Here is a 12487-nt window from a genome sequence, read left to right as displayed (position 1 = left end):
TGGCTCCATCCATCATTTGCTCTGGCTCCACTCACTATTTGGGCTTCCTACTTTCTGCCCCACACATCCCAACAGACACCAGCCACCCCTGCCTGAGTGGTGTACATAAAAGCAATCCACAATAAATGGGCCATTAAAACAACAGAAATGTATCATAAAATCCTATTTCATGCAGCAGAGTCAGCAAGAGCCCAAGTTTACCATTGAAGCCTGTTTGCATCATATATAGTCACAAATCTATTTAAGTATTCTTAGGCAAGACACTGCCTTTTACACACTTCCGAATAAGTGCTACTCAACCTCTGCTGAGAAACTATTGTCCTTCCTATTCTTCACACAATGATGAGTCACTTCTATGTCTATTTTAGAATGACAAATGGAATACTTCTGATTGACTCTCTACTATACAACAAGCCCATGGTATCATCTGACTCTTAATAGCAAACAATCCTGTTTTGCATGATGTATGTACCAAGGACTTCAGTCTTGCATACCTGAGCAACTGCTACAATAGATACCAAACACAAGAAATGAACTTTGATTCCAGCATGCATTCGTGATATTCTAACACCTTGTAACTTCAAAAATCCATTACTGATTTTTTAAATGTCTAAAGATAAATCATCACACAGTGAGTCTAGAATGATTTGTAATATATCTTTCATTTTCCTGCAGTTTTGCCCTGCTTTTTCTGGATAAACTTTTCCCTACATTCCAGAATCTTGCCTTGGGTATAATGAAGTACTGGCTTCAACCTTATTGACTCTGCTCCTTAAATAATATTTTTTCAGAGCGCTGAATGGTTAAGCTAGGAAGTAATCATCAGTTGTTTGAAATAAGGAATGTATTTACCATTGTGGCAATTTCACCTCCTGTTTTGCCTTATTAATCTGGTAACTTTAATTACTGGGATACAAATATCCCAGGAAAGTGATCAGATAATAGTTGTACTCTGAGTGAAGCACCAATGTGAAATTTAATTAGTCTAGTCCAGTTCCTTCATGATGAAAGTCATGCTCAAGAGCCTCAGATATGTTGACTCAAATAGATCATCCCATCCATCTCTATTATCTATACAGCACCTTTAGATTTTCATCCATCATTTGGACTGGCAGCAGAAATCCACCAGAAGCAGGGAGTAGAATGGCATATCCTAGCCCTGGTTCCCCCAACCTGGTTCCCCAAGTGTGTTTTGGATTCCCACCATTCTTTACCCTAACCTCTGACTTTGGCCATGGCCAATTTCTCCTTACTTGGAATCTCCTAGTCTCTAGGCTCATCTAGACTTCCTTTTGTGCAGCGCTTTCCAGATACAGCTCCACACTTTAAAACTGTGGGTCCGAATGGGTTTTCTTTGTCCCCAGTGCTTTCTCCATGAAAAACCTGGTTGCTGTTTGCTCTGATTCAGTGGTAAAACACAGGTTTTCTGAAGAATGGCAGATGAAGATGATGGACTATATGGAACTTGCCGAACGGACTGGGAGACTCCGAGACCAGAGAGAAGAGACGGTGGAAGAAGACTGGAAGAAGTTTAAAGAATATTTGAAAAAAATATGTTAATATTTAAATCTTAGAATAGCTTTGGAAGTGGATATAGGCTGTAGGGTTAGAAGTAGAAGATAGTGTATTTTAAAACGGTATTATCTGTATGTTATAAAATGTGAAGATTTTTATGGTTAAAGTAAGAGTGATAAAAATGGTTAGAAATTATGATATATGTAACCGCTAAAGATGAGGTAAAATGAAAATCAGATAGGGGGGGATTTGGGGAAGCCCACCTAACAATGTTTAGAAAAAATAAGGACAAGACAAGAATTTGTTTGTATTGTTTGTTTTTCTGTTTGTGTTGTTTATTTGTGTTATAAAATGGATATCATTTTGGAAAAACAAACACAGGTTTTCCTGGGGAATGCGCTGTAGTGGTGGTGGTGGTGGTGATGGAGAAACCGCTTGGAAACATGGAACAGATGTAAGTTTGGATGAGCCCTGTGTTAATGCAAAGGAAAACGGAAGGAAGCACTTTAAAAAATAAACTGATGCAGCATAAAATGTCAAGCTTCATTTATTCTTTCTACTGTACCACTAGTGCACACAGAACTTGATATTGTTATTTTTAACATAGGACATCAGTCAATGAAATAGTTGTGTGTGCACAAGGATTAGTGTTAGGAAAACAAGACTTCTCCCCCCTCTCCTCCCACCATGTGCCCCCACACTGTTCTCGCATCTGCTCCAGAGGGTTGGGGGGGAACCCCCAGAATGGATTTAGGGGGCATACAGGGCAAGTTGAGGAGAATATTCCATTGTGCAAGGAGAAATCCTTGTGCTGACAGTACTGTAGCCTTAGTGTTATGTTGAATACAACCCATAATAAGCAAAAGGTAAGTCCCAGCTCAAAGAAATCTACAGCCTAAACCAGCCTTTGCCAACCTGATGCCTTCCAGATGGAGTTAGACTCCAACAAACGTAAAGTGAAGCATGTCAGGGCAAAAATGTTTAATTCCCCATATATACTCATAGGGCCTGAACTGACAGTGATGGACCAGGAATGAGAACTTGGGGTCACTAGGATAACTTGACGAAGATGTTCACCCAGTTTGTGGCAGTTGTGAAAAAAGGCAAAATCCATCATTAGGAAAGGCATTGAAACTAAAACTGCTAATATCATAATCTATGGCGGGACTGCATTTGGGATATTGTCTACAGCTCTGGTGACCTCGCCTCGAAAAGGATATTGCAGAGTTGGAAAAGGGTCAAGAAAACACAGCCAACATGATCAAGAGGGTGTCATGGCTCCCCTATGGCAAAAGCTTGCAGTGCTTGTAATTATGCATGACATGGAGAAAGCAGATAGTGAAAAGTTTTTCTCCCTCTCCCATGACATTAGAACTTCTGGACATCATCCCTGACCACTGGCTATGCTGCCACCGGCTGACGGGAGTTGAGAGTCCAAAACTACCTATTGAGGGCACCAACTTGGTGAATTCAGTCCATCCTAAACTGAAACAAAGTAAAATTTTGGTATGGCAAGGGGCTCATCATCCCCTTGAGTTTGTGGCATAAACCAGATTTAAAATGTAAAGCTTTTTTTTTTAAAAAAAGAAATAGTTATGAATAACTAAAATACCCAAGACAGTAAGGAATAAGAAAATGTGGTACTGACAAAGAAAATACCAAGGCTTCCTCTCTGTGGTGCTGCTCAGTTCTTCTACCTGTACCAATCTTTGATGGCATATAATCATTCTCCTGACCCACTCTCCAGCAAAGAGATTATGATATACAGGATTACATCACAGTATTGAAGCACTGCTTCTTGCTGAGAAGGTTTGATGTGAAGAAGAATTCTGACCCAGCAGTTGTTCCGGCTGCCATGGAAGCAGACAATGGAACCCTGCCCCTTTCACTGGGCGAGTGCTGAGATCACACATTTTGCTTCTTTAGAAGAACCAAGCCCATATGACTCAGGCTGAATCCATCCCTGAGCGCATTTCTCTGGGAGTGAGTCCTACTAAATTCAACATTACTAGAGTTTCCTGAATAGACATACGTAGGATTAGGCTGTTTGGGCTTTTGCAAACTTTGCTCACTTTTTAGACTATTTGCTACTTGCTCGTTCATTTGCACTGTTCGTTCATCTTATTCTCTGAATTGCCTCCACTTTCGCACAGCAGTTTCATGGCATAACAACATCTGATTGGCTATGTAGCTTTTGCAAAATCAAATCATTAAATGCAGGACCCCAGATTCAGTGGGATCACTCTTGCAACTAATCCAGGAAGGAGAAGGAAGGAAAGTAGAAGCCAAGTGAAACAATGTTGAAGATTGGAAAAGAGATGAATCTCAGTATCCATGGGACTTACTTCTGAGTAGACAGGTTTATGAATGTGCTGTAAAACTGCTACAGTAAACCTCAACATTGAAAACAAAGAATATTAATCAGAGCTCTGCTATTTATTGTTCCCATCTGGCTTCTCCCATCTCCACATCTGTACAAAGATCTGTCTTGGAGTTCATGGTCTATCATCTATCTTTCAATTTTCTACAGTGGGAGCACCTTTCCAGTATTACTACCTTTTAGTAAATATAAATGGAGAGTTTAATGAACCCTTAACAAACCACTCACATCAGCATGCACTCTCTCTGTTTTCCTTTTAAAGCTGGGAATCTGTATAGATGTCACTGAAACTCTCTCATGACGAGAGGAAATTATCTCAATTTTTACTTGTGATGATTTTATGGGTAGCTGAGCTATAGCAGGGACAGTCAACGTGGAGCCCTCCAGAAATTGTTGCTGAACTATGGCTCCCACAATCTCTGGCTGAGCTGATTGGAATTTTAATCCGGCAGTTTCTGAAGGCCACCATGTTGGCAAACCTCCTGAGCTACAGGAGAATGATGTGATTCGCACAGGTGGTTGTGATGTTGTGATGTATATGTAAATGATATTGTGCAAATATCAGCGTAATTACAGTAAACTAGTATGCGACAGCATGTATTATGTGAAATGTGTAGGTAAGTATATCAGGTAAATTAAAATAAGTGTTAAGCTGAGGTGATAGCATTGAGAGGGAGTGGTAGAGAAGGATTGGAAGATTGTGGCAGGGTTAGTGAGATCATAGAATCATATCATTGGAAGGTACCACGAGAATCATATCTAGTTCTGTTGTTCCTGATTAGCTAGTACTGCGGACCCCCTGTTTTTCAAAAGCCAATCCATGGACCCCTTACTTTTGAAAATGTTGTTATCTCTATGGTAGTTTTTTGTTATGTGAATGGTGTCACAGTCCCCTTGGGTGGGTTATGTGGACCCCCTGGGGTCTGAGGACCATCAGTTGGGGACCACTAATTGAGTCCAATCCCCTGCAATGCAGGAATCTTTCAACCAACATGTGGCTCAAACCCACAACCCTGAGATTAAGAGTCTCATGCTCTACCAACTGAGCTATCCCATCAATATTGAAGATTGTGGGGCTCTCGGGCCCACCACCAGTGGTAAGGAGGATGTTGACTCTGAGCAGCGTGCCCAGGCACCATTCGTGAGGAACTCACTGGTGTCACTCTTGATAATTAGGAGGTCCATTTCTACCGAAGGAAGTCCAAGATGAACCTGTCCCTCTGGAGTGGCGAGTCATGGCTGCACTCAGTATGAGGCCAACCAACAGCTCCATGTTCAGGATGTTTCCAGCTGCCAACACCCTTAGCTTCATGCCTTCCTTGTGCAGTGGCCTGAGCACCGAAAGCTCATCCAGGCCAATAGGATCTTGCTGAGGCTTCCTCAGCATCTTTGTGGCAGCCTCTCCCTCCTGCCTGGTGGGCTTGGCTGGCTGCTCCAGCTGGGGAGGCTGGGGTGGCTGCTGGTGGATGGGCCGTGGCATGGCCAGAGCACCCTGAATATGAAGGCACTGCTGGGTCTCCTGGCTGGCCTCTACACCGAGTGCAGCCACGGCTCATTGCTCATCTCGGACTTCCTCGAGTGGAAATGGACCTCCTGATTATGAAGAGTGCTGTGGGTGAGTGTTAGAAATGGAAATGCGTTGCTTAAAACAATATATTAGAAGAGCGCCATGCAACCCAGATGTGATAACTGTAGGTTGTGCTCGTGTTGGGACAGCACCAGAGGCAAAGAAACCCAAGTATCTATATACAAAACTGCCTTTTAAGCCAAGATGGCAAAAATAAAGAAAGCTAGTTGCATATCTAGAAGCAGGATGCTCTTTCAGATTTTCAGGAGACAGAGAAGCCTGTCCCCTCCTCCAGCAAGGTTTTAAAAGCCCAGCCCTTGCATACACTCAAGATGAAATGGCCCCAAAAGGAAAAAAATAAAGCATATTTTTAGGGAGTGTATTGCATTTACTTATGAGTGTATTGCCTCATAAAACTACAGTGGTACCTCGGGTTAAGAACTTAATTTGTTCTGGAGGTCTGTTCTTAACCTGAAACTGTTCTTAACTTGAAGCACCACTTTAGCTAATGGGGCTTCCCGCTGTTGCCGCGCCATCGGAGCACAATTTCTGTTCTCATACTGAAGTAAAGTTCTTAACCCAAAGTACTAGTTCTGGGTTAGCGGAGTCTGTAACCTGAAGTGTCTGTAACCCGAGGTACCACTGTATAGCTATTTGCACCGGATGTCAGACAACCTGTTTTCTGCAGGAAAGGGGACCCGTGCCTTTGGCATGCATGCGGAGTATATCAGTCCACTTTATTACTTTAAGAACAGATTGCAATTGTCTCCTTCTTGCTGCCATGATGCAACCCTGATGTATTGCTGTTGTGGTTTGGTTTTTTGTTTTTTGTTAAAAAAATTGTTTTATCGTGTAGTATATATTTCCATGTTGTGTCCTGCTCTAGGATTGAGTTTAATGATGAGTAGAAGATGCCTAAATAAATGAAAATGTAGAAGCAGTCAGTTGAACAGAAAAAGAGGTACCTTTGACTAGTTAAAGCAGCAGTAGCCAACAAGGTGCTCTCTAGTCATTGTTGGACTACAACTCCCAGCATTCATAGCTACTGGCTATGTTGGCTGGGGCTTGGAATCTGTGTTGGCTGCTCCTGAAATCAGTGTTTGAAGTTCTGGGGCTACGAAGCCTGCTTAGCTTTCTGTGGTGCTGCTTTGCCCCAGAATACCTTCTGTTATGATGTTATTGCTTTGTTTGGGGGAAACACATTTTCTTTCAACCCCACTTTCCCATTTGCAAAAGGGACAGATCAGTGACCATATCTTACGGTATGTGATTGCAGAAAAATGTACAGCTCTGAAAATTTGGGCCCTTCTTGAGCTAATGCCCAACAGAGTCGGGGTGGGGGGTGGGGCGGTTGTTGCATGCCAAAATCATTGAGCTGTGGCAGAAGCAAGAATTAACTTACATTGAATTCACAATTTGGTGGCTTTTCTGGCTGAATAATGAGGACTGGAGCATAATTCTGTTGACAATATTTCCCTTCGCTTGAAAAGGCCCGGCCAGCCCATCTCTTTCCATTCCTTCAACCTCTTCAGTCAAGGGAGCTCTGAATATTGCCAGACCAGTGACTCCCATCATCCCTGTGCACTGGTCATGCTGGCTGGGGCTGGTGGGAGTTGGAATCCAACAACATAGCAGGTTGCAGGTTATCCAACCCTGTTCTGTATGGTATGGAAATACTGAAAGGAAGTGTAAAATCTTCCACAGTTAGGCATGCCTAGAGGCAATATCCTAGACGTGGGATTTGATTCAGTGTTGTTCATTCCCTGACTGGTGGAATTTGATAACTATAAGGCAACATGCACAACGACGGGTGAATAATGCAATCCTTCCCCAAAATGGTGCCACCCAGATGTTGTTGGACTACAGCTCCCATCATCCTCAACCATTGGCTATGCTGGTTGGAGCTGAAGGGCCACAGGTTGCCTTAAATCAACGGAGGACGCAGAGGAGGACCCTTCGCTCAAAGCAGTAGCAAAGCTCTTCACAGGAAGGAAAGTAAATACTTTTGGACTACACAGACTCTTCCCATCACCATGTATTTGTAGACCACTAATGAACCATAACGAACCTCCAGGCTAGTCCCTGATGGCCATGAGGCCAAGCAGTAATGAATGAGAAATGAAAGAAAGCTACCAGTGTCGAGGGTGTGTTCAGAAGCAGTGTCTTCGTGAATACTAATCCTGCCTGCACTTCCACCAGCTAAGATCCAGCTAAAGGAACCCATTCAGTTTTCCTCTTTCCCCCGTTTGTGTTCGTCTACCTTTTCATCAGAATCCACAGAGCTTTGCAACTTTCTGACACTTTTTAATAACTTTGTGGCTGCCCTTTTTGACACCAACGAGTTTGAAAGCTGTATTCTGTTGGCTCTACTGATGGCAATGGCTCACTGGAAACTGTAGGAAAGACTCCTGATAAACCCCAGATCTTTAAACAGAAATGGAGAACCTGTTGGACTCCAAATCCCATCAGCCCCAGCCAGCACAGCGAATGGCCAGGAATGATAGGTACCATAGTCCAACAATAGTTGGAGAGCCAGAGGTTCTCCATCCCTGACTTAGAAAACATTTGGATGGTAATATAAACCTTGTCAAAACACAGGGAGGATGTAACATAGCTCCAAATCCCACTGTATTGCATACAATCCAAATCCTATGCATATTTACTTTGAAGAAAGTCCCATGGACTTCAGTGAAGCTTATTTCCAAGTGTGGACAAGACCATTCACACTTAATTGTGCGCTGTACAAAAACAAGTTGTAATTGGTTCAATAAGAAATCTATGGCTTTTCCTTCCTTCCTTCCTTTTTTAATGCCTTGCAACGACATAAAGAAACGAAACCTCCCAAGCAACACTCAAAACATGAGCTCGGAAACTTGCACATTTTCCAAATGCCATCTCCCCTTTGATTGAAAGCAGGGGGTTGATGCTAAGAAGAAACTTCTACAGGCAGACAACATTTTGAACACAGAAGAAATGACTCAAAACAAAACCCCAGCTAGAAAATAAACGTAAAACAAAAAAAACCAAACACCAATATTACACCATTTACACTGAAACAAACAACAGGCAATTGGATGCTTTGATGCAAAGTTGATTCCCACCCAGCCCCTCAACTGACAGCTCTCTCTTCCTCTTCTTTCCCTGTGAATTATTTGATCTGGCTTGTTCCCACTGAGCAGAGGAAGCATGCTCTGGCAATAGACCCAAGTGGTGGCTACTGCGTTTCTTTAATTGACTGTATCGCCTCCTATTTTATCTGGTAATGGAAACATAGCATTGTGCAGACAGAGGCTCCTTCTGAAATAGACATCTTTGCAAAAGGCTCTCAACAACCACCCACCACCCCAGTTTCCTCCAGACCCCTGAGATTTCCAAAACCAGGCAATCAAATCTACTTCCAGATAGCCAAAGCACCCCAAATAAAGAAATGAACAGTCTTCAATCAGTATAAGACCCAGCAGATCGCCTGCCTTATAACGAGCAGTGCAGGAGGGCGGGTGGGAAGGGAGGGGAGGGGAAGAAGAAAGAAAGAAAGAATAAAAGAAAGAAAGAAAGAAGAAGGGGAGACCCCAAAACTGGTTGACTTACCTTATTTTCTCCATCTCTGCCGCAGAGGCCTACAAGAAATCAAACAAACAAGGTGCAAGTGAATGGAAAGGGAGCAGCAGCGTTCACTCGGCAGATTTATGCATAGTTCAGGCTATCCAAAAAGGCTGGCTGGCAGGCTTGGCTGGTTGCTGCCGCCGGCTCCCGTTTACCGAGCCCCGGCCAGACCCGGACCCCAGATCTGCATGGGAGCAGCAGGGGTGCACGTTGACTGGTGAACTCGCGAAGAACGCAGCAGCAGCAGCGGCGGAGGCAGCAGCAGCAGCAGCGAACACGCTGCAGAAAGGCTGGCGAGCTCCCCAGGAGACATGGGCAACACGGAATGACTCAGTTTGTAGCGCCCAGGCGAAGAAGGCAGAGGAGGAGGAGGAAGGTGGAAGGAGAACCAGTAACAGGTTACTGTGCCGAGCGGGTTCCGCAGGAGAGAAAGTTGAAATCGAGGGGTGGCCCCGTCCAACAGGAGCCGAGGGAGGGAGGGAGGCAGGCAGGCAGGCGCGCACCAACGTGGCACATAGACGCTGCCACGATCTCCAGTTTCTCTCCTCCCTCGCCCTCCCCCCCCAAAAAACCCCCACACCACCTTGGAGTTTTTAATTCATCACGTTTCCCCGAGATCTCGGCAGATGGAGCGCGCGCACGCAGCTCGAGCGAGAGTTTCAGGGATCGCGTTAGGGTTGGTTTTTTTTTGTGTGTGTCCCCCACCCACCCTATAATTCAGGGTCTTAATTCATCTCTCTCGCATTCCGCCTTGCCCTTTAAGATCCACGCCGGGGTCCCTTTGATCCGCACCGGCAAGAGGGTGGGGGGAAAGTTTCAGGCGGACTCCTTTTTTTAACCCCTGTTCCGCCAGACCCGGCCAAGGAAGACACCCCTCTCCAACAGCGCTTGACTCTTTGGGATCCTGCTTAACCATTTGCTTCTTGAGATCTGCCCAGATGAAGCCACCGGGATGGTGCGGGGGGGGGGGGAGGACGGATTCTGTTGCAGCTTTTACCATACTAGTGTGTCCTTCCTTCCTTCCTATCTATCTATCTATCTATCATCTATCTATCTATCTATCTATCTATCTATCTATCTATCTATCATCTATCTATCTATCTATCTATCTATCTATCTATCATCTATCTATCATCTATCTATCTATCTATCTATCTATCTATCATCTATCTATCTATCTATCTATCTATCTATCTATCTATCTATCTATCCCTGCATCGTTTCATTTCTTTTGAATTCTTTCCCCTTTCAATGTATGGCATGCAACCATTTTATTCACCCTCGACACAATTCTCTCCAATATTTTGAGCTGTCAGGCTTCTTTTGGCTCCGCCTGCCCTTCACACACATCTAGAGTGGGTGGGCGGGCTCTTCTGCTTTCCCCCTTCCATCCCAGTTTTGTGAATTAGAGGATGAAAGCGCCAGGGCGAGTCGGGGAACCCGACATTTCAAAAGTATATTCCCATCCTTTTTTTAGTCCCAGAAGACCTGTCGTTTCAAAGCCTCTTGTTTTAGATAGTCCTAAAGCACATTTCTCCCCTACCAAACACAAAATTTTTAAAAAACAAACTGGGAAATGCTGTTTAAAGGTGCTAGGAATTGTAGCTCTGGGGGGTGGGGTGGACTACAGTTCCCAGAATTCTGGGCGGGGTGTGTGCTTTAAATGTATGGTATGTACTTAGCCTGTGCAACAGATGTTGGTTAGGTAAGAAAAGGAAAAAGGAAGCATGATCAGAACAGCAAAAATGAAAATCAACACAGTGGCGTTTGTGTTCTTCAATTGCCAACAGATCCCCATTTCTCCCCCCCCCCACCACCCGGCGTCCTTCCTGTTTTTTTCTCTGGCCCAGTCACTTATGATCTCATGATGTGGAAGTCCTTTCCTCACGTCCATTGTTGCCTTGGCAATGCCTTGCAAAATGTACCGAGAGGCAAACTGAGCCCATTGATTGAACGGTTCCCCCACACCAATTCATTAACATACAATATTGCAGCGCACAAGATGAGACGACTTTTCTGAACGCCCCCCTGCTGGTTCCGATCCTGGGAGTCCTAAATGCCAAATGATAATCGCTAGTGTCCACTCTATGCAAGTGGAACCTCCAAAAATGGATGGGCTGGTGCGCTGGGGGAAGGAGGGTGTCCTTCTGTGCTCCACAAAAGAACCCTCCTGTGCTGATGATGCAGCGCAACCCTGAATTCTCATCCTTTCACCAATGTAGAAGACAGAATCACGGCCCCACTCTGCACTGGCAAACACCTTTCCTAAGCTGCTGTGTAGAGCTAAAAGGAGGACGGCAATGAGGAAGGGGAAGAGCTTATAAGGACACGGCACTCCGCTATGTGCTTCATATCAGGGTAGTGCATAGAGTATGGAACTTGCTCCCACAGGAGGCAATGCTGTCCACCAACTTGGGTGGCTTTAAGAGAGGATTAGATAAGAGAAATTAATGGAGGATAAAGCTCACAATGGCTAACAGCCACGATACCTATGCTCTACCTCCACATTAAGAGGCAGTAAAGCTTCTAAACACCAGTTGCTGGAAACTGGGGGAGAGGAAGAAGAAGAAGAGTTTGGATTTGATATTCCGCTTTATCACTACCTGAAGGAGTCTCCAAGCGGCTAACATTCTCCTTTCCCTTCCTCCCCCACAACAAACACTCTGTGAGGTGAGTGGGGCTGAGGGACTTCAAAGAAGTGTGACTGGCCCAAGGTCACCCAGCAGCTGCATGTGGAGGAGCGGGGAAGCGAACCTGGTTCACCAGATTACGAGTCTACTGCTCTTAACCACCACTACACCACACTGGAGGAAGTGATCTAGGTCAGTGTTTCCCAAATTTGGGTCTCAAGCTGTTTTTGGATGACAGTTGCCATCACCTCTGACCACTGGTCCTGCTAATTGCATGGACAGGTGGAGTCCCCTCAACCCCAGGTGACCCCCAAGCTGAATAATCCTTCTGTTGTGTTGGCAAGGCAGTCCTTTTCCCCTACCTGGCCGATCCCCTGGCAACACCCCCCCCCCAGGTGGGATTGGGTGAGGTAGGTGGAGACCTCCAAGTATCCATCCTGGGGAGAGCAAAGCCAGCCCGTATTACCAGGAGCACTGCGTGCGTCCATACAAAGGGCACCCCCCCATTTGATGTGGGGAGCGGTTATTAGGGATGATAGGGGTTGTAGTCCGAAAACAGCTGGGGACCCAAGTTTGGGAAACACAGCTCTAGATGTTGTAGTCCAAATCCCAGAATCTGGAGGGCCACAGGTTCCTCATCCCTGGCATCAGTCAGTTCCAGGCTGGTGCTGGAGTAACATGAGTAGCTTCTCAGTGAGTCTTGTATCTGGCTTGTTTTTCCTAAGCTATCTCCGTGGGTATGCACCTTGTCATACCTGACTAGAATGTACCTCCTTGGTCTCAAGGCAGTTG

General features: G+C 44.9%; 2 protein-coding genes across 2 annotated transcripts in view; one reads left to right on the top strand and one right to left on the bottom strand.

Annotated features, from left to right (window-relative positions):
* Nucleotides 1-12487, top strand: part of WDR25 (WD repeat domain 25) — a 423366-nt gene that overhangs the window by 303609 nt on the left and 107270 nt on the right. The window lies entirely within an intron of this gene.
* The window catches only part of BEGAIN (brain enriched guanylate kinase associated), a 224211-nt gene that overhangs the window by 178939 nt on the left and 32785 nt on the right, over nt 1-12487 (bottom strand). Inside the window, exon 2 of the mRNA XM_082220280.1 lies at nt 9051-9079. Coding sequence (XP_082076406.1) covers nt 9051-9079 — 29 coding nt within the window. The remainder of the gene's footprint in view (nt 1-9050; nt 9080-12487) is intronic.

Source organism: Podarcis vaucheri (assembly GCF_965113315.1).
Source record: "Podarcis vaucheri genome assembly, chromosome: 1".
NCBI lineage: Eukaryota > Metazoa > Chordata > Lepidosauria > Squamata > Lacertidae > Podarcis > Podarcis vaucheri.
The sequence above is the reverse complement of the archived record's forward strand: the minus strand, read 5'-3'. Positions and strand labels throughout refer to the sequence as shown.